Source organism: Dasypus novemcinctus, chromosome 4 (assembly GCF_030445035.2).
Source record: "Dasypus novemcinctus isolate mDasNov1 chromosome 4, mDasNov1.1.hap2, whole genome shotgun sequence".
Classification (NCBI taxonomy): Eukaryota; Metazoa; Chordata; class Mammalia; order Cingulata; family Dasypodidae; genus Dasypus; species Dasypus novemcinctus.
Genome location: NC_080676.1, coordinates 57,739,239 through 57,760,858, shown reverse-complemented (window position 1 = coordinate 57,760,858; position 21,620 = coordinate 57,739,239). Strand labels below are relative to the sequence as shown.

General features: G+C 38.6%; 1 protein-coding gene across 1 annotated transcript in view; it reads left to right on the top strand.

Moving 5' to 3' along the window:
* Window positions 1–21,620, top strand: part of MCCC1 (methylcrotonyl-CoA carboxylase subunit 1) — an 82,345-nt gene that overhangs the window by 21,261 nt on the left and 39,464 nt on the right. The window contains exons 5-8 of the mRNA XM_004464620.3: window positions 5,262–5,383; window positions 5,814–5,961; window positions 6,042–6,163; window positions 10,469–10,580. Of these exons, the coding sequence (XP_004464677.2) occupies window positions 5,262–5,383; window positions 5,814–5,961; window positions 6,042–6,163; window positions 10,469–10,580 (504 nt within the window). The remainder of the gene's footprint in view (window positions 1–5,261; window positions 5,384–5,813; window positions 5,962–6,041; window positions 6,164–10,468; window positions 10,581–21,620) is intronic.

Sequence of the window (21,620 nt, the reverse complement as noted above, 5' to 3'; positions counted from 1 at the left end):
GCAAACAATCCAGAAATGAAATTTAAGTAAACAACCATATTCACGATAGCACCAATAAGAATCAAATACTTAGGAATAATGTTAGAAAAAGAAGTTTAAGACCTATATACTAAAAACTGTAAAATATTGCTAAGAGAAATTAAAGAAGTTCTAAATAAATGGATAGATTTATCATGTTCATGGTTGGAAGACTCAATATTAAGTAAGTTGCAACTCTTTCCAGATTGATCTGTGGATTTAATGCAGTCTTTATCAAAATCCCAGCAGGCTTTTTTATAGAAATTGGCAAGCCAATCCTAAAATAGCCAAAGAACCTAGACTAGCTAAAGCAATTTTGAAAAAGACTACCAAATTTGTAGGATTTCCTATATGATTTTAAAAATTCAATATAAAGCTACAGTAACCAAGGCAGTATAATATTGGCATAAGGATAAATAGCTAGGTCAGTGGAACAGGATAGACAGTCTACAAATAAAGCCACATATATACAATCAATTAATTTTTAAAAATGAATCAATTTTACTGATACATATTAATAAAGCAACAGTTCATCCAAAGTATACAGTCAGTGGTATTTGGTGTCATCACATAATTGTGCATTCATCACTTCAATTATTATTGGAGCATTTTCATTTCAATTGATTTTTTAATAAAGGCATTAAAGTAATTCAATAGGGAAAGAACAGTCTTTCCAACAAATGGTGTTGGAAAAATTGGATATCTATATGCAAAAAGATGGATCTAGAATCTAGGTCATAGATCCTTATCTCATGCTTCACATAAAAAATTAATTTGAAATGTGGCATAGACCTAAATGTGAGAGCTAAAATGTAAAACTCCAGAAGAAAACATTGGAAGAAATCTTTGTGACCTTGGGTTAGGCGAAAATTTCTTAGATATGATACCAAAAACAAAATCCATCAAAGAAAAAATTGTTTGAAATTTAAAACTTGTGTATTGAAAGAAGCAAAGTGTACTTTTTTGCAGTGTTGAGAGGATTTTGTAGGATGTGTCCCGTTTTTACCAGAAGTTTTGTCTCTTGACCCAGGGTGACCTTCAGCAGGGGCACAGAGCAGCTGGCCTGCTATTCCAGGTGTGCCTTCTGAGTGTGCCCTTGCTGCACTGATTGTTACATGCCTTAAATATCACCCCTGCCAATGTAGTAAGTCAAGTGTATTCTCTTTAAACCATCTCAGTGTGTGTCTACATACAGTTACCAAGAATCTTCTTTATTGTAAAGAAGAAATTTAACTTGATATATTCCTCTGTGGACCCTTATGCTAAACACAAGGGAGGAAGTTGAGCCAGATCATAAACTTGCAGAAATCTCAGTGCATTCCTTTATGCTAGAGATTACAGCCATTAAATTTCTGAAGGGAACTGAATGAAAAAATTATATAAGCCTGTGCCCTAACAATCCCTTTTCTTTAATTTCTTGATGTAATATGTAATTTTTATTTTAAAGCTGGAGTGAAAAAATACTTTAACTTTTGTTCTTAAAAAGACATTGTTAAGAACAGGATAAGACTTGGAGGGCTAAAGAGACCCACGGGTTCTATGGTCATGGCAGAGGGGTTCATTGCCATGTCAGATGGCCCTTCTTTGGAGCTGGTGTTTCTGCGTGATGAAACTGGACTCAGATGGGATCTCTTTTCATAAGACTTTCATGCTACTTTACTGGAATTGTAGTTGGTGTTGGGGTTTAAGATATAATTAGGGGATTTGAATCTCTGGACTGACAATATGATAGCCAGGCCCTGAGCCTCAACAGACTCCAGCTCCTACAATTGGATTTATTGGACTCACCTCACTCAGCTAAGATGGAGTTGAAGAAGGACAACCACCACACCATGGAGCCTAGAGAGCCTACAACTGAAAGCAGGAGGATTGCATCCAGTATCCATGTGGAATCTGAGCCTCCTCTTGACATAGAGGTGCAACGGACACAACCAATCCAAGGTCCACAGAGAAAAGGTGGCATTGGAGTGGGAAAAGTGGACATGGTGGCTGATGGGTATGGAGAATGGCAGGAAGAGATGAGATGTGGAGGTGCCTTTGGGACTTGGAGTTGCCCTGGATGGTGCTTCAGGGGCAATCACCGGATATTGTAAATCCACCCAGGGCCCACTGGATGGAATGGGGGAGAGTATGGGCCATGATGTGGACCATTGACCATGAGGTGCAGAGATGCCCAGAGATGTACTTACCAAATGCAATGGATGTGTCATGATGATGGGAGTGAATGTTGCTGTAGGGGGAGTGGTGGGGTGGGGGTGATGGGGTTGAATGGGACCTCATATTTTTTTTTTTAATGTAATATTTTTACAAAATCAATTAAAAAAAAAAAGAACAGGATAAGACAAGCTGCAAAATGGGAAATATATCTATATATATGTACAGAATTCTGTTTCATAGAGGACTGTGTAAAGAACTTACAACTTAATAAGACAAGCAACCCAATTTTAAAAATAGGCAAAAGATTTGAATAAACACTTGGCCAAAAATATGTGTCAGATAAGTAGATGAAAAGATGGTGAACATCATTAATCATTAGGAAAATATAGCCTAAAACCACAGGGTATGGAACATCCAAAAAAGTAAAATACTTAGAAATAAATTTAATAAAAAGAGGTGCAAGATTTATGTGCTAAAAACTAGTTAACATTGTTGAAAGAAATTAAGGAAGAGTTATTTATTAATAATTGGAAAGACATCCTATGTTAGTGTTTCAGAAGACTTAATTTTAAAAGGGCAGTACTCCCCAAACTGATCTACAGATTCAATGCGGTCTCTATCAAAATCCTAACTGAATTTGTTGCAGAAATTGACAAGCTGGTCCTAAAGTCATATGGAAACTCAAAGGACCCAGAAAAGCCAAAACAGTCTTAAAAGAGAAGAACCAAGTTGGAAGACTCACACTTTCCAATTTAAAAACTTAGCTACAAAACTACAGTAATCAGGATCATGGCACTTGCATATAGCATATAGATCAATGGAATATGATTGAAAGTCTAGAAATAAACCTTTACCTTATGGTCATTTGGTTTTCTATACCAGTGACAATTAAATGGGGCAGGGGAATAGTCTTTTTTTTTTTTTAAAGATTTATTTATTTCTCTACCCCCCCCCCCCACTGTGCCGCATTGTCTGCTCTCTCTGTCTATTTACTGTGTGTTCTGTATCCACTTGTATTATCCTGCGGTGCTGGGAAACTATGTCTCTTTTTTGTTGTGTCATCTTGCTATGTCAGCTCTCCATGGAAATATAGTCTTTTGACCAATGGTGTTAGGACAACTGAATTTCTATATGAAAAAGAATGAAGTTGGACCATTTGCTTTAAACGTACACAAACATTAACTCAAAATGAATCATAGATCTGGGCATAAGAGCTAAAACCATAAAACTTAGAAGAAAACATAAGGAATATATCTTCTTGACCTAAGATTTATAGAATTCCTAAGCATTGGTTTCTTAGATAAGATACCAAGAGCACAACTTACAAAAGAAAAAGTATATACATTGAATGACATCAAAATTAGAGCCTTTTGCGAATCAAATGACACTGTAAAGGAAAAAATAACCCACAAAATGGGAAAAAAAAATTTAAACCATAAATCTTATAAGGGACTGGTATCAATATGTAAAACACTTATAACTCAATAATAAAAAGATGAATAACCTGGGAAGCTGATGTGGCTCAAGCAGTTGGACTTCCATCTACCATATAGGAGGTCAAGGGTTTGATGCCCAGGGCCTCCTGGTGAAGGCACACTGGCCCATGTGGCAAGCTGACCCACACAGAGTGCTAACCCACGCAAAGTGCTGACCTGCACAGAGTACTACCCCATGCAGGATTGCTGCCCTGTGCAGGAGTGCTGGCCCACACAGTGAGCAAGATGACACAACAAAAAGAGAAAGAGAGAAGAGAGAATAAGAGAAGCAGCAGATCAGGGAGCTGAGGTGGCTCAAGAGAATGATCATCTCTTTCCCACTCCAGAAGTTCCCAGGATCAGTTCCTGGAGCCGCCTAATGAGAATACAAGCAGACACAGAAGAACACACAGCAAATGGACATAGCAGACAATGGAGGGAAGTGGGAGAAATAAATAAATCTTTAAAAATATATATATATGTGAATAACCTAATTGAAAAATGGGCAAAAAATATATATATGTGAATAACCTAATAGAAAAATGGGCAAAGGATTTGAACAGACATTTTTCCAAAAGAGATACACAAATGACCAAGAAACACATGAAAAAGCATTCAACATCATTGGTCATTAGGGAAATACAAATCAAAATCACAATGATAAACACTTCATACTCACTAAGATGGCTGTAATGAAAAAAAAAAAACCATGATACAAAAGAAGATGTAATAAAAAAGACATGGTAGGGGTGTGGAGAAGTTGAAACCCTCACGCAGTGCTTGTGGGAGTGTAAAACAGTGCAGCCACCATGGAAAACAGTTGGCAGTTCCTCAAAAGGTTCAACATATAGTCACTGTATGAACTAAGAATTCTACTCCTTAGGCATATATCCAAGAGAAATGAAAACAAGTCTGCACAAAAACTTGTACATGAATAGACATACAGCATTATTCCTTCTAGCCAAAAAGTGGAAATAACCCAAACGTCCATCTGCTGATGAATGGAATAGGATGTGGTATATCCATATAATAGAATGTTGTTATTTGGCAATGAATGAAATACTGATACTTGGTACAACGTAAATGAATCTTGAAAATGTGAAAGAAGCCCATCAGAAAAGATGATACATTGTATGATTCTGTTTATATGAAATGTCCATTATGGGCAAATCTATAAATACAGAAAGTAGATTAATGTCTGCCCAGGACAGGGGGTGGGTGGGAAATGGGGAATGACTGCTAATGGGCCTGGGGTTTCCTTATGGGGCAATGAAGACTTAGATTATTAGAAATTATTTGGTATCTTAGATTATGGTAATAGTTGTACAGATCTTGTAAATATATTAAAAACCATTGATTTGGGTGAATTACATCTCAATAAAGATGTTTTAAAAATCAACAGTGCCACTATACACTCACTAGAATGGCTAAAATTTTTAAAAACTGAGAATACCAAGTGTTGGTGGGTGTATTAGGGTTCTCTAGGGAAACAATCAACAAGGGATATCTGTGGATAGTTAGATTGTGGGAAGAGGGGCTCATTGATTTCACCTGCTACTCAGCTTTGCCAGTTTAGCATAGTAAGTTTGGCTTTTTGTTTTTCGCTTATAGGCTATCCATCCAGGATATGGTTTTCTTTCAGAAAATACAGAATTTGCCGAACTATGTAAGCAAGAGGGAATTATTTTTATAGGTCCTCCTTCATCTGCAATTAGAGACATGGGTATAAAAAGGTATGAATTTATATCTTTTTAAATATAATGGTATGAAGGGCAATTGAAATGTTTTTACCTATAATAGGCATTTTAAGTATACTCTTTAGTTAGCATAGGCCTAAGTTATCTGCCACAGAGGAAAATTCCAATGAGTTTCAGAAAATATTGCTAATCAATGTATAAATTAGCTTTTTAGGATTAAAAAACAGGTGGGATAAGGCACTACATCAAAAACTAGATTGAAGAAAACTAGCTAACAGACATCTTTATATCTGTTTTAAAGTTTGTTTTCCTCAGCTATGGTCCTTTCTTTACCTATAGAATGCTTCCTTTAAAAGTTCTATTTTTTTATAGACTGGGCTATATAGAAACACTATATTGTGTTTCTCTTGTGTGAAATAACTCATAGAACTCTGGGGGATCTCTTTTTTTATTATTTACTCCAAAGCACATCCAAATCCATAATGGCTGCTGCTGGAGTCCCAGTAGTGGAAGGTTATCATGGTACGGACCAGTCAGACCAGTGCCTGAGAGAGCACGCTGGGAGAATCGGTTATCCAGTTATGATTAAAGCCATCCGAGGTGGAGGAGGAAAGGTAAGACTGCTTGTGCTTTCCATTTCAGACTGGTCTTCTTTGTTTTGTTTCTATAGCGATGACCATTTTTTCTGTCTTAGGGCATGAGGATAGTTATGTCAGAAAAAGAATTTCAGGAACAGTTAGAATCAGCACGAAGAGAAGCTAAGAAGTCTTTTAATGATGATGCTATGTTGATTGAGAAGTTTGTGGACACACCAAGGTGAGATAACTTTTTTTTTTAAACTTGGATTTTTAGAATTATAAAAATAATGCATGCATATTATATAAAATTCTGATAGTTCTCCAGTCCCACCCGAAATGTAACCTCTGATTATACAATAGTATGCATTCTTCCAGGCATTTTCTATGTAAATAGGAGCATATATGCATATATACACAGTAGAACAGTGAATAGGATCATCTCTGCTAATATATCATAAGTCATTAAATATAGATCTACCTCATTCTTTTTATTGAAGGTATACTGGTTCCATGTTATTGATGTACCATTAATTTATTCAATCCATTTTTTTTTTTTTTTATGAATTCAAGATTTTTTCTGTTTTAGTCAGCCAAAGGGATACTGATACAAAGTACCAGAACTCAGTTATCTTTTATAAAAGGTATTTATTTGGGGTAGAGGCTTACAGTCACAAGCCCCTAAGGAGTCCAATTCAAGGTACCATAAGAGGTACTTTCTCATCCAGAGACATTTGCCATGTGCTGAAGCAAGATAGAAGGCAGTGTCTGCGAGGGTTCAACCTTCCTTCTTCCTCTTAAGGCTCCATGGTCCTAGCTTCTTCTGATCTCAGCTGTAGGCTGGCATAAGGATTATGTCTCTCCTTGGGGCTCAATTCTTTCTGGGCCCAGCTGTTCTGGTCTCTTCACAAGATCAGCTGTAGACTATCAGGCTCATCTCTCTTTCCGGGGCACCTGCCGTGTCTAATGAGCTGTCTCTCTTCCTCTGCCTTGTCTTTTTCTTTGTGAGTATCCACTCACCAAGGGGGCAGGAATTCAATGCCGTACTGATGCAGCTGAATCAAGCCCTAATCTTAATTTAATGAAGTAAACGTAACCTTTGAATTTAATGCAATCAAAGGGTATCACACCCAGAGAAACTGACTAATTTACAAACATAATATCTCTTTTGGGAATTCATAAATATCAAACTGCCACATTTTCCAAAGGAAAAATAACCACATATTTGTTACAATTGACGATAGTGAACTTTTATAGTTGCGCTAATAACTGTGTTCCACCGCAGTTCAAGGTGTAAATAGGGGGCGGCGAACTTGGCCCAGTGGTTAGGGCGTCTGTCTACCACATGGGAGGTCTGCGGTTCAAACCCCAGGCCTCCTTGACTCGTGTGGAGCTGGCCCACGCGCAGTGCTGATGCACACAAGGAGTGCCCTGCCACGCAGGGGTGTCCCCCGCGTAGGGGAGCCCCACGCGCAAGGAGTGCGCCCTGTAAGGAGAGCCGCCCAGCGCGAAAGAAAGTGCAGCCTGCCCAGGAATGGTGCCGCACACACGGAGAAATGGCACAACAAGATAATTCAGCAAAAAGAAACAGATTCTCGTGCCACTGACAACAACAGAAGTGGACAAAGAAGACGCAGCAAATAGACACAGAGAACAGACAACCAGGGTGGGGGGGGAGGGGAGAGAAATAAATAAATCTTTAAAAAAAAAAGGTGTTAATAATAGGGTGGTTTATGGGAATCCTGTATTTTATGCATGATTGTTCTATAAACCTCAATTTTCTCTAATAAAGGAGAAAAACATAACAAATTAAGCTATATTTTTCAGAACTCTATAAAGCATTGGTTGAGATGTTCAGAAAATGGGAAGTTAACAAAATTGAATTGTAATTATAACATGTTATTATAATACCAGCAGCTAATGCTCCTGTGGTGCCTATCACCAGATTCTGTGTATTTTACATCCATAAGTAATCTTGATGTCCTTCTAGTTCTAATCTAGTTTTTACGATAGCCCTATTAGGTAGGCACTATTCCCATTTTTCAGGTAAGGAACTGAACTACAGAGTGGTCATTGACTTGCCTGAGGTCACCCAGCTAGTAAGTGGTAAAGCTGGGATTCCCACCCTGGTCGTTTGACTCTGAAGTCCACACCCAAAGCCATTGTACTAGGGGAAGCAGACTTGGCCCAATAGACAGGGCGTCCACCTACCACATGGGAGGTCTGAGTTCAAACCCCAGGCCTCCTTGACCTGTGTGGAGCTGGCCCATGCACAGTGCTGATATGTGTAAGCACTGCTGCACAGGGGTGTCCCCTGCATAGGGGAGCCCCATGCGTAAGGAGAGCCACCCAGTGCGAAAGAAAGTGCAGCCTGCCCAAGAATGGCACCGCACACATGGACAGCTGACACAACAAGATAACACAACAAAAAGAAACACAGATTCCCGGTGCCTCTGATAAGGATTGAAGCGGTCACAGAAGAACACACAGCGATTGGACACAGAGAGCAGACAACTGAGGGGGGGGTGGCGGATAAATAAAAAACAAAACTAGGCCGTTGTACTGTACTGCTCTAGATACCATGATAGCAGAGGCCGTGGGAATTTCTAAATTTTTTTTCTGGAGTTTTATTTCCATACCTGCTAAAATAAGAGACTCAAAGCTTCCTGTTACACAGATTTTGTGGCTTTTTTTTTTTCCAATTTAACTTATAATTTAAGGGACTTTATAAAGGAGAGTTTATTTGAGAATTATGACCGGAGAGAGATTTATCATGAAGTTAATGAACTGATATTTTAGGCCCTTCCTTTTCTTGCAAGAACCCCTTCCTAGATCCTATATCTAAGTTTGTTTTGTAATTTTGTATTCTTCTTAAAGAGGCCCCCAAATTGTTTATGTTTCAGGCCCTATAAAGTTTGGTTCTTTCCCTGGCTATGGCACAGTAAATTAAGTTGAATTAGAGTTTAATAGTAAAAAAAAAAAAAAAATCAATCTTCAAAATATATCAGCTGATTAGGAGAATATGTCACCTATTGTGGGAAGTAAGGCAAGAGTGGAAGTAGTTCTAAGACAAACTGAAGGCTCCCTTAATATCTTTTGAAAAAGGATTGATTAACCATCCAAATTAGCATACTCAAGTTAAAATTACTGTGGATGTGGCAACATCCTATTTCAGTGACTGATTGCTGGCAACATTTTATGAAGATGTAAGTTCTTTGATTTAGTATTTAAAATAAGGTGTTTTTTTTTAAATGTGATAATAGTACTGGCAAGACTTGAGAATGTGGTTAAAGCAGGAGTTTTAGGTTGTATATATGTTACTAAAATGCAAATTAAAAAATATTGCTTTGTGAAACAGTTTACTTTCAAACTCTCTATCAATGAGAATTTAAATATAAACAAACATTTTGTGTTATTAGTATCACAACCCTAAACAATGTGCAAATCCTTTGACCTGGCAATTGTATCTTAAAGAGTTTTTCCTAAGGAAACATCTAGAGCTGAGTAATAGTGAAAAATTGGAACCAGATTGCTGATATTGGAAACAAGTAATAAAAAGCAAATTACACGTGGAGAGGGTATGCAGCTCAGTGGTTGAGCGCCTGCTTTGCACATACAAGGTCCTGGGTTCAATCTCTGGTACCTCCTAAAAAAAAAAGTTACAAAACTTTGGTAAGTATAGCCCTAATTAACTTTATTTAACATGCACATACACATATGCATTAAAAAAGACTAAAAGTATACATTAAGAGGAGCAGATGTAGCTCAAGTGGTTGAGTACCTGCTTCCCATGTGCGAGGTCCCACGTTTGATCCCCAGTACCTCCTAATAACAAAACAAGCGAAAAAACCAACTCCCATTGGGGAGTGGTTGTAGCTCAGCAGTTGAGTGCCTTCCCATGTACGAGGTCCCAGGTTTGATCCCCAGTACCTCCTGAAAACAAAACAAAAAAACCAACTCTTATTGGAGAGTGGGTGTAGCTCAGTGGTTGAGCACCTGCTTTCCATGTACATCCTGGGTTTAATCCCCAGTACCTCCTAAAAACAAAACAAACAAACCAACAAAAAAACCAACTCTCACTGGGCAAGCGATGTATAATAGCTCAGTGGGTGAGTGCCTACTTCCCATGTATGAGGTCCTGGGTTCAATCCCTGGTACCTACTTAAAAAAAAAAAGTATTAGAATATAAATAGGAATTCAGTGAAAATACAGGTGATTTTAATTTCTGTCTTTGTGGTTTTCCACACTTTTCCTCCTCTCCTTTTTTTCCCCTTAAAATGAGTTTCTTCCATATTCTATTTTGGTTAGGAAAAAAAATTTTTTTTCTTTCTTTAAAGTTTGTTTTCAAAATGGAAACGTTTCTGTTGAGTTTTTACATGAGTAACTATAGTTTTGGTTCCCCCATAAGGTCTATATTCAAGTAAAATTATAACATCTTACTTAAAATAAAAATGAAGAAATCCTGGTTACCTTGGCCGACAATTTGGCTGAATGGATGTTTTATTTATCATACTTAAAATATATTAATGTGTGTTTGCTTTAATAGGCATGTGGAAGTCCAGGTGTTTGGTGATCACCACGGCAATGTTGTGTACTTGTTCGAAAGGGACTGCAGTGTTCAGAGGAGACATCAGAAGATCATTGAAGAGGCTCCAGGGGTAAGGACCTCGTAAAGAAATTTGTAAGCTTCTCTAAGCACATAAACCTCATTCACTATCATTTTCACATCGGAAACCTGTGAAGCTAGTGTCTTCTACATCCCAAGGTCCAGCTGGACAACTCTGCTTCCCATAAGTCATGTCATGGTAAGGTGGAGGCAGGGGTACATGCTCGTGGTTCAGAGCCGCTTTACCAAGGACGTGGCAGCCGTGTTCCTTCTGGATGGAACCCGGGAAAATCTACTCTGATCCAAGTGTCTGACTTGCAGTGAGCAGCTGTATAGTGAGGTTTCAATGCAGGTGTTAAATTGTAATTAACTAGAATGTTTAAGGAAGAAATCATCTGATTAACTGAATGTATTTTTTTCTTTTTTTAGAGAATTTCTTATATTTACATAAGAGACATGTAATAAAAATATAGGGTTCCCATATACCCCCTGTTGTTGATGCTTTCCATTAGTGTGGTACCTTTTTTACAATTGATGAAAGAACATTAAAATAGTACAATGAAGTAGAATCCATAGTTTCATTAGGTATATATTTTTCTTATATATCACCCTATTATCCATACCTTGTATTAGTGTCATACATTTGTTATAATTCATGAAAGAATGTTCTTATACTTGTGCTGTTAACTAGTCCATTGCCTATAATAGGGTTCACTATGTTGTACACTCTTACGTTTTATCTTTTAATTTTTAATCTAGTAACATACATGACCTAAAATTTCTACTTTAACCATATTCACTTAGTTGATATACTCACAGAAATGTGCTATCATCACCACCATCCATTTCCAAACCTTTACCATCAGCCTAAATAGAAATTTTGTACAAATTAAGCATCAACTCCCCATTCCCTAACCCAATCTAATTCTAAGTCTGTGAGCTTGCTTGTTAAAATTAGTTCATAGCAATGAGATCATACAATATTTGTCCCTCTGTAGCTGGCTCTTATCTTTAGGTCTTTGATCCATTTTGAATTAATTTTTGTGTATGTTGTGAGATAGGGGCCCTCTTGCATTCTTTTGTTTTGTTTTATTTAACCATAAGCATTTATTGATGGATCAAAGCATATAATTTTAATGGAACAATAAGGCACAAACTGTGCATTAAACAGTTTGCTATACAGCCAGAAAGGGGAAAAAGCCATAATCTTAGAAACTTTAAATGTGCAAGTCAAAGAGGCTCTGGAGTATCTCTCTAACAGATCAGTATCAAACAATTCTTTTTTATATAATTCTTGTATTCCATCACTTGATCACCAAGTCAGACTGATATTTCATAAAGAATTCATCATTCATTTTTACTTGAGCTGTCCAGTCTGGCCACTCTGATGTAACCTCTTCCCTCTCCTTTTGCAGTGGTATTCTTTAGTAATTCCTTTCCTAAAGAATTGTGGATACATCTTTCTTTTTTTTTTTTTTAAGATTTATTTTATTTTATTTCTCTCTGCTTTCTCCCCACCCCCCTGAGTAGCTGTCTGCTTTCTGTATCCATCTGCTGTGTTTTCTTCTGTGTTTGCTTGCATTCTTGTCTGCGGCACCTGGAATCTGTGTCTCTTTTCATTGAGTCATCTTGCTGCATCAGCTCTCCATATGTGCGCCCCCACTCCTTGGGCAGGCTGCAATTTTTTCACGCGGGGCAGCTCTCCTTATGGGACACACTCCTTGTGTGTGGGCTTCCCTACGCGGGAACACCCCTGTATGGCAGGGCACTCCTTGCGCACATCAGCACTGTGCGTGGGCCAGCTTCATCACATGGGTCAGGAGGCCCTGGGTTTGAACCTTGGACCTCCCATGTGGTAGGCAGATGCTCTATCCATTGAGCCAAATCCACTTCCCTGTGGGCACATCTTGAATAACCTTCCAAAGTAAGGAAGCAAACAAACAAGGGAGTCAGAAGGTCAGCCAAGGCCAGATACATGAGTGACTAGACTCATACAAACAGACATTTAGGATGGCAACAGCCTGATTCAGTGAGGTCTAAACTAAGCTAACTTCAGCAGAGAAATTGCTCTGGCTTGTTCAAAGGCCTGTAATGCCGGGAAACGGACTTGGCCCAGTGGTTAGGGCATCTGTCTACCACATGGGAAGTCCGCGGTTCAAACCCCGGGCCTCCTTGACCCGTGTGGAGCTGGCCCATGCACAGTGCTGATGCGCGCAAGGAGTGCCCTGCCACGCAGGGGTGTCCCCCGTGTAGGGGAGCCCCACGCACAAGGAGTGCACCCATAAGGAGAGCTGCCCAGCGTGAAAGAAAGTGCAGCCTGCCCAGGAATGGCGCCGCCCACACTTCCCCTGCCGCTGATGACAATAGAAGCGGACAAAGAAACAAGACGCAGCAAATAGACACAGAGAACAGACAACAGGGTGGGGGGGGGGTGTTAAATAAATAAATAAATCTTTTTAAAAAAACAAGGGCCTGTAATGCCACTCAGGTTGTGCCACCAGTGGCAGACCCTTTCTTTCTAAGGGATTATCAGGCATCTATACATGAGTTAGGAAGCCAGTGTAACCAGGCAGCTAACGTTAACAATATATTCAATGTTTAAGACCTGTATTAGGAGCCTACTGTTACTTCCAGCATAATGATTTGCCAAGTGTAAAATTCATAGAGAATTTTGTGCAAAACTTGGAGACACCACAGACACCATCCTCTTGCATTCTTTTGCATGTGGATATCCAGTTCCCCCAGTACCATATGTTTGAAGACATTATTCTTTCCCAGTCAAGTAGACTTGGCAGCCTTTCAAACATCAATTGGCCATAGATGTGAGGGTCTATATCTGAACTCTAAATTCAGTTCCATTGGTCATTGTTTTAGTTTCCTAGAGCTACCAGGGCAATATACAAGAAATGGGTTGGCTTTTACAATGGGGATTTATTAACTGAAAAGCTCGTCAGGCAATGCTTTTCTCCCTAAAGACCAGCTGTGGGTGATCCTGGACTCATCTGTCACAGTTTACCAGTCTGCCTTCTCCTCCAGTTCTGTTGCTTTCTGCTTCTCAGTGTTCCATCTGTGGCTTTCTTGGCTTCTTGCTCTTGTGGTTTCCTGTTGGAGTGCCTGTGGCCTTTTTTCTCTTTGTGACCCTCCGTCTCTGTATTCATCTGTTTATAAAGGACACCTGTAAGAGGATTAAGATCTATCCTGGGTCTTGTTCTTCTGAAGTAATCTAATCAAACAGTCCCACCTGCAATAGGCTCACACCCACAAGAATGGATTAGCTCTAAGGACATGATCTTCTAGGGTCCACCCAGCTTCAGACTGTCACAATCAGTATATCCTTGTGCCAGTACTATGCTATTTTGACCTATGTAACTTTGTAATGCACTTTAAAATCAGAAAGTGTGAGTCCTCCAACTTCCTTCTTTTTCAAGAAGTTTTTTGTTTGTTTTATTTTTGCTATTCAGGACCTTTATACTTTCAAATAAATTTCATAATTGGCTTAACCATGTCTGCAAAGTAAGCTGTTGGATTTGTTTTTGTTTTTGTTTTTTGATGGTCTGATCCTTAACTGACTTTCTGACCTCTCTCATCATTCTTGCCTTGCTTACTCTAGCCATTCTTGCTCTTCTTCAAATTTGTCAAACCTGTTTCCAGCCTGGAATCTTTGTACTCTACCTGAAGTAGGTCTAAAGTAGGTCCTCACACATCCATATATTGCCGCTTGAACTCTTCACTGTGCTTTATCTTTCTTCATAGCACTTATTACTTTCTGAAATTAAAGTGTGCATTTATTATTTACATATACGGGCTCCCCCATTAGACTATCAGCTCCTTGAGAGCAGGAACTTTGTTTTATGCTGTTGTTCTGTCTCCAGGGCTGGGAGTAATGCTCAACAAATATTCATTGATTGTATGAGTATATTAGATATAGTTTCCCAAATTTTGTTTGAATTCCTTACCAATTAAAATGAGAAACTAGAATATAAAAGACCTTTCAAATACCTCCATTTTTTGCCAAATAGACATTTTTACATAAATATGTTTTATTAGAGATGAAAATATTGATACAGTTTCTATTATTCTTTTTAAAATTTAATATACATATTTTGTTATAGAAGTTGTGAGCTAATAAAACAATCATGCACAATGTGCAGAACTCCCATCCATCACCCATCCATCAACACCTTGCATTATTGTGGAACATTTGTTACAAATTATAGAAGAACATCATCAGACTATTACCACTGACTGTGCTCCATAGCTTACATTTGGTGTATTTTTTCCACACACCCCCTATTATTAACACCATGTATTCATATTGTACATTTGTTTATGCTTCATGAAAGAATACTCACATATCTATACTGTTAACCACAGTCCATCTTCCACCACATGATTCACTGTGCTGTATAGTCCCATGCCTTGTACAACCTATCGAAAGTATATATTTAGTGGTTCTCACTTTAATCACAGAGTTCTGCAGTCATCGCCTCAGTAAATTTTTAAATGTTTTTCTTAGTCCAAAAGAAAAAAATCCCATATTCCCCTATTATTGACTCTTAGCATTGATATAATACTCTCTTTGAAATTGATGAAAGAATATTACAATATTGCTGTTAACTACAATCAGTAAGTTTTATTAATTGTATTTTCCCCATGCACCACCTTTTTTTTTCTTTTCTTTTTTTTTTTTAAGGAGGTACCAGGGATTGAACCCAGGACCTCGTACATGTGAAACAGGCACTCAACCACTGCACTACACCTGTTCCCCATCACCATATTTTTACCACCTTGTAATAGTGACATATATTTGTTCTAGTTCAGAGAAGAACATTCTGTATTTATTCTATAAACTACAATCTTCATCCATCTCCAGGTTCACTATGTAATCCCTAGATTATTAGCTAGCTTTCTACACCCCTAAACTGCCCCTTTAAACCACAATCACATTTATAAACTAGCTATGTTAGTTATACACACTATAATGTGTTACCATCAACTCTATCCATTTCCACACTTTACAGTCAAGTTAGTTAAAAATTCTAGATATATTAAGCATCAGTACCCCTTCTCTCCCCTCATCCCATTTCCTAGTAACCTGTACTCTAGGTTTTAACTCCAGGTGTTTATTCTGCATATTTAGTTTGTATTAATAGATCATACTATATTTGTCCACTTATGTCTGGCTTATTTCACTCAGTGTAATATCCTCAAGGTTCATCATGTTAACATATATGTCCCAATTTCATTTCTTCTGACAGCAGCATAGTATTCCATCATATATATATATCACATTTTGTTTTTCCATTCATTGGTTGATGTGCACCTGTGTTGTTTCCATCTTTTAGCAATTGTGAATAATGCTGCTATGAACATTAGCATGCAAATGACTGTTCACATCACTGTTTTTAGTTTTTTTGGTTATATTCATAGTAGAAGGATTGTAGGGTCACATGGCAGTTATATTTAGCTTCCTGAGGAGTTACCAAACTGTCTTCCACAGAGGCTGCGTATTCTATATTCCCACCAACCTGAAGGAGTATTCCTATTTCTCCACATCCTCTCCAGCATTTGTTCTCTGGTTGTTGTTTATTAATAACGTCCATTCAGTGAGGGATGAGATAATACCACATTGTAGTTTTGATTTGCATTTCCCTAATAACTAGTGAAATTGAATGTTTTTTCATGTGCTTTTTTACCATTTGTATTTCCACTTTGGAGATATGTCTACTTAAGTCTTTTGCCCATTTTTTACTTGGATTGCTTGCCTTTTTATTGTTGAATAGTATGATCTCTTTATATAGCATGAAAATCAAACCCTTATCAAATATGTGGTTTCCAAATATTTTCTTTCTCCCGCTGAGTGTGCTGCCTCTTCACCTTTTTTACAAAGTCCTTTGAATCATAATTGTTTAAATTTGAGGCGGTCCCATTTCTTTCATTGCTTGTTTTTTCTGTGTAAGGCTACCAAAACTGGAACTACCAGATCTTGAAGATGTTTCCCTACATTTTCTTCTAGGAGTTTTATGGTTGTAGATTTTATGTTTAGGTCTTTGATCCATTTTGAGTTTATTTTTGTATAAGGTGTGAAATAGCAGTCCTCTTTCTGTCTTTTGGATATGGATATCCAGTTCTCTCAGCAGCGTTTATTGAATAGACAGTTCTGCCCCAACCACATGGGTTTGACACTCTTGTCAAAAACCACTTGACCAGGAACAACCAGGAAGATGTCGGTCTAGAAAGACATGGGACACTCTTCTCTTCCAGAAATAGCTAGAGGACAGGCTGAAACAGCTTGGGAAAAGATCTTGTAGGATTTAGGACACCAGGCAAAGATTGGACACTGCCCAGAAGAGACAGGGACAAAGGAGGGGATTCGTGACAGGAAAACTTGTTTGAGACCAATGGCTGCTACTGCTGGCACCCTCCCCCTCACCTAAGACACTTTAGAATTCTCAGGCCTCTGAGAAGCTACAGACAGGGGACTCCAGAGATCTACCTCCCCAAGAAAGAGGAGAGAGAAGGACACAGCCTAAGGCTGACTCAGCTTTTGACACACACATTTGGTCTGCTGTGTCCCACCAGCCCTTTCAGGCCAGGTGGAACAATGCCATTGTTTGCCCTGGGAGCCAACAAGGGCCTGGAAAGATCTGACTCTCTCAATCTTCCGCTCTTCTAACCAGGCCTGATTGTTGAGAATGCACTTCCCCAGGGAAGGGTAGAAGGGCACAGCCTACAGCTTAATTCGCTTTTGACAGACAAATTTGGTCTTCTATATCTCACGTGCCCTTCCAGGCTTGGTGGGACCATGCCATTTTTTTGTTCTGGGAGCTGGCACAGTACTGGAGAGATCCAACCCTCTCAATCTCCCTCTTTTTTAACCAGGGCTTATTGTTGAGGACATACCTCCCCAGGAAAAGGGGGAGAGGGGGGCACAACCTAAGGCTGACTCAGCATTTGAACCACATATATGGTTTGCTGTATCCAACGAGCCTTTCCAAGCTTGGTGGGGCCTGCCATTGTTTGCCTTGGGAGCCAGCAAGGAACTAAAGAGATACGACCCTCTGAATCTCCCTCTCTACTAACTGGGACTGAATGTTGAGAATGCAGAGGAAAGTAGAATTATTTCCTTCCCAGGAAAAGTGAGGGAGTTATCAGAAAGGCCTGAGAACTGTCTCTGAGAAAGTTTGAATTACAGGGCTCTTAGCCTCCAGGAAGGAACCTCCATCACATTGATCCAGTCCCTATTACAGCAAACACACTCTGACCAAGCACTGAATTGAGAGGACTGTCAAAGAGTACCACCTTCTGGCAGACCAAAGAAGTGCATATGAAAAAATTAAAAGTAAGTAAGTATGAGAGGCTCTTTCCAGCATTTATAGCCTCTCTCCCCAAGGCCCTTGAAAGCGAGTCTGCAACCCATTACTGGGTCCAGAACCCAGTTTTGAGTAACTAATAGAAAATCCTAATGATCTAGGTTGAACCAAGAATCAAAGAACATCAGTAACACACAGCCTCTCACTACTAAGTCCCTAGGAGAAAGAAAGAAATTGAGTATCTGAGTAAACTACCATCCTAATCAGAAAACTAGACATCAGCAAAATATGACAAGCCATACTAAGAAAGTGGAAGACATGGCTCAAGAAAAGGAATATATCATTGTCCCAGAAGAGACACAGGATTTCAGACAACTAATTAACAAAATGCACATAATTTTTAAAATCATATTGAAAGACAATATGTCTAAAGAGATAAATGACATCAAGAAGACATTGAGTGACACAGATGTGGCTCAAGTGATAGGGCTTCCGCCTACTATACAGGAGGACCTGGGTTCAATTCCTGGGTCCTCCTGGTAAAAAAGAAAAAGAGAAAGCATGCTTGCACAGCAAGCCAGTACCCGTGCAGTGAGCTGAGCACCCACACAGTAAGCCAGGTGCCCATGTGGGTGCCTATGCAGCGAGCCAATGCCATTGTAGCGAGCTGAGTGCCAGCACAGTGAGCCAAGTTCCTGCGCTGAGACAGTTCCTGTGCAAATGAGTCACACAGCAAGATAATTACTGAACAGAAGAGACAAAGGGGAGAGTCAAGTTGAAGCGCAGCAGAAAACCAGAAACTGAGGAGGCTCAGATAACAGGGAACTTCTCTCCACATCAGAGGTCCCCAGGATCAAATCCCAGTGAGTCCTAGAAGAGAAAAAATGAGAAGACAAAAAGAGGAATAGGTACAGAAGATTACACAGTGAATGAACACAGACAGCAAAAACAGCAGGGTGGGGGAAGAAGAAAAAGAAGACATTGAGCGAGCACAATGAAGAATTTGAAAACCTGAATAGAAAAGGAACAGAGTTCATGGGAATGAAAAATATAATAGGTAAGATCAGAAATACATTAGAGATATACAAGGTCCCAGGTTCAATCCCCAGCCCACAGTACACACACACAAAAAAGTGGCATATAACAGCAGTCTCAAAATGATAGAAGAAAGAATAAGTGATACTGAAGACAGAATAGCTGAAATTGAAGAAAGAACGGGAAAAAATGAGCAGGGCTTCACAGATTTGAATGATAACATGAAGCACAACAACATATGTGTCATGGGAGTTCCAGAGAAGAGAAGGGAAAAGGGGCAGAAAGAGTATTCGAGGAAATAATAGCTGAAAATTTCCCAACTCTCAGAAAAGAAATGAACTTACATGTACAAGAAGCATTCCATACCCCGATCAGAATAAATCCAATTGACCTATTCCAAGACCCATACTACTCATTATGTCAAATGTCAAAGACAAAGAGAAAATTCTGAGAGCAGCAAGGGAGAAGCAAAGCATCACAAACAGGATGCCAAATAAGACTTGGTGCAGATTTCTTATCAGAAACCATGGAGGCAAGAACATAGTGGTATTATACAATTAGAATACTGAAAGAGAAAAACCGCCAGCCGGGAATTCTTTATCCAGCAAAATTATCCTTCAGATATGAAGGTGAGTTTAAAATATTCACAAACAGAAACTGGGAGTTTGTAAAAAAAAGAGTCCACCTTTGTAGGAAATATTAAAGGAAGCCTTAGAGCCTGAAAGAAAAAGGCAAGAGAGAGAGGCTTGGAGGAGAGTATAGAAGAAAGAATAGCAGAAAGGATAACCATAAAGTAAAAAGACATATGAAAATATATGACATATGAAAACTCGAAGAATAAAATGGTGAAAGTAAATAATGTATTTATAGTAATATCATTGAACATGAATAGATTAAACTCCCTTTAAACTCCCCCAATCATAAGATATAGGCTGACAGAATGGATAAAAAAGGAAAACATGAGCCATCCATATGCTGCTTACAAGAGACTGACTTTAGACCCAGGGATAAAAACTGGCTGAAAGTGACAGGTTGAAAAAAAAATATTTCATGCAAATGGTAACAAAAAAAGAGCAGGGGTAACTATACTAATATTGGACAAAACAGACTTTAAATGCAAAAAAGTTAAAAGAGATACAGAAGGCCATTATATATTGATAGACAATCCACCAGGAAGATATAACAGTAATATCTGTGCACCTAACTAGGGTGCCCCAAAATAATTGAGACAAACTCTGGCCAAAATGAAGGGAGAAATAGACACCTTTACTGATTATCCTTGCAATTTCTTCTTTATGCCATGAATTGGTTAAGAGGATGTTATTGGGAAGCAGATGTGGCACAAACAGTTGAGCTTCCACCTACTACATGGGAGGTCCCAGGTTCGGTTCCTAATACCTCCTAATGAAGACAAGCAAGACAGTGAGCTGATGCAACAGTCTGGTGCGGTGAGCTGATGCAACAAGATGATGTAATGAAGAGACACAAGAAGCAAAACACAATGAGAGACTCAACAAAGTAGGGAGGGGAGTTGGCTCCACCGATTAGGTGCCTCCCTCCCACGTGGAACGTCCTGGCTTTGGTTCCGATGCCTCCTAAAAAGAAGACAACAGTGAACAAACACAGAGCAAACAGCAAGTGCAAACGAGGGAATGGGGAGAAATAACTCTTTAAAAAAAGAATGTTATTTAACTTCCATATATTTGTGCATTTTCAGGTTCTCCACCTGTTACTGATTTCCAGCTTCATTCCATTATGGACAGAGAAGATGCTTTGTATAATTTGAATCTTTTTAAATTTGAGGCTCGTTTTATGTCCAAATTTGTGATCTGTCCTAGTGAATGATCCTTGTGTGCTTTAGAGGAATGAATATCCTGCTGTTTGGGATGTAATGTTCTGTATCTACCTGTTAGGTCTAGGTCATATATCATATTATTCATTTTCTTTGTTTCCTTATTCATCTTCTATCTAGATATTCTACTCATTGATGAGAGTGGTGTATTGACATCTCCAACTATCATTATTGAGCAATCTATTTCTCCCTTCAGTTTTGCCAGTGTTTGCCTCATGTATTTTGGGGCACTGTGGTTAGATACATAAATATGTATGATTGTTATTTCTTCTTCGTGGATTGCTCCATTTAGTCATATATAGTGGTCTTCCTTGTCTTCTATAACTGTTTTGACTTAAAGTCTATTTTGTTCAATATTAATGTTGCTACCCAAGCCCTTTTTTGGTTAATATTTGCATGGAATACCTTTTTCCAACCTTTAAATTTCAATCTATTTGTGTCTTTCTGTCTAAGGTGAGTCTCTTGCACACAACATGTAGTTGGATCATTTTTTAAAAATCCATTCTGCCAATCTGTCTATTGATTGGGAAGTTTAAACCATTAATATTCAGTGTTATTTCTGTAAGGACAGTACTTACTTCAGTTATTTTGTCCTTTGGTTTTTATATGTCATGTCTGTCTTTTTGTCTCTTCTTCTTTATTGCAACTTCATTTTCTGTATAGTTGCACTTTTGTGATGTATCTGACTGATCCCTTTCTCATTTCTCTTTCTGTGTATTTTTAAAATACTTTCTTTGTGTCTACCCTGGGATTTATTTGTTATCTATAATTTACTAATTTGAAAACACACCAACTTAGTGTCAATAGCATACATGTTTTCTGCTCCCATGTCTCTCAGTTTCCCTTCTTTATATTGCTTTTGTTCCACTCTCCCACTTTATTTTTTGCATGT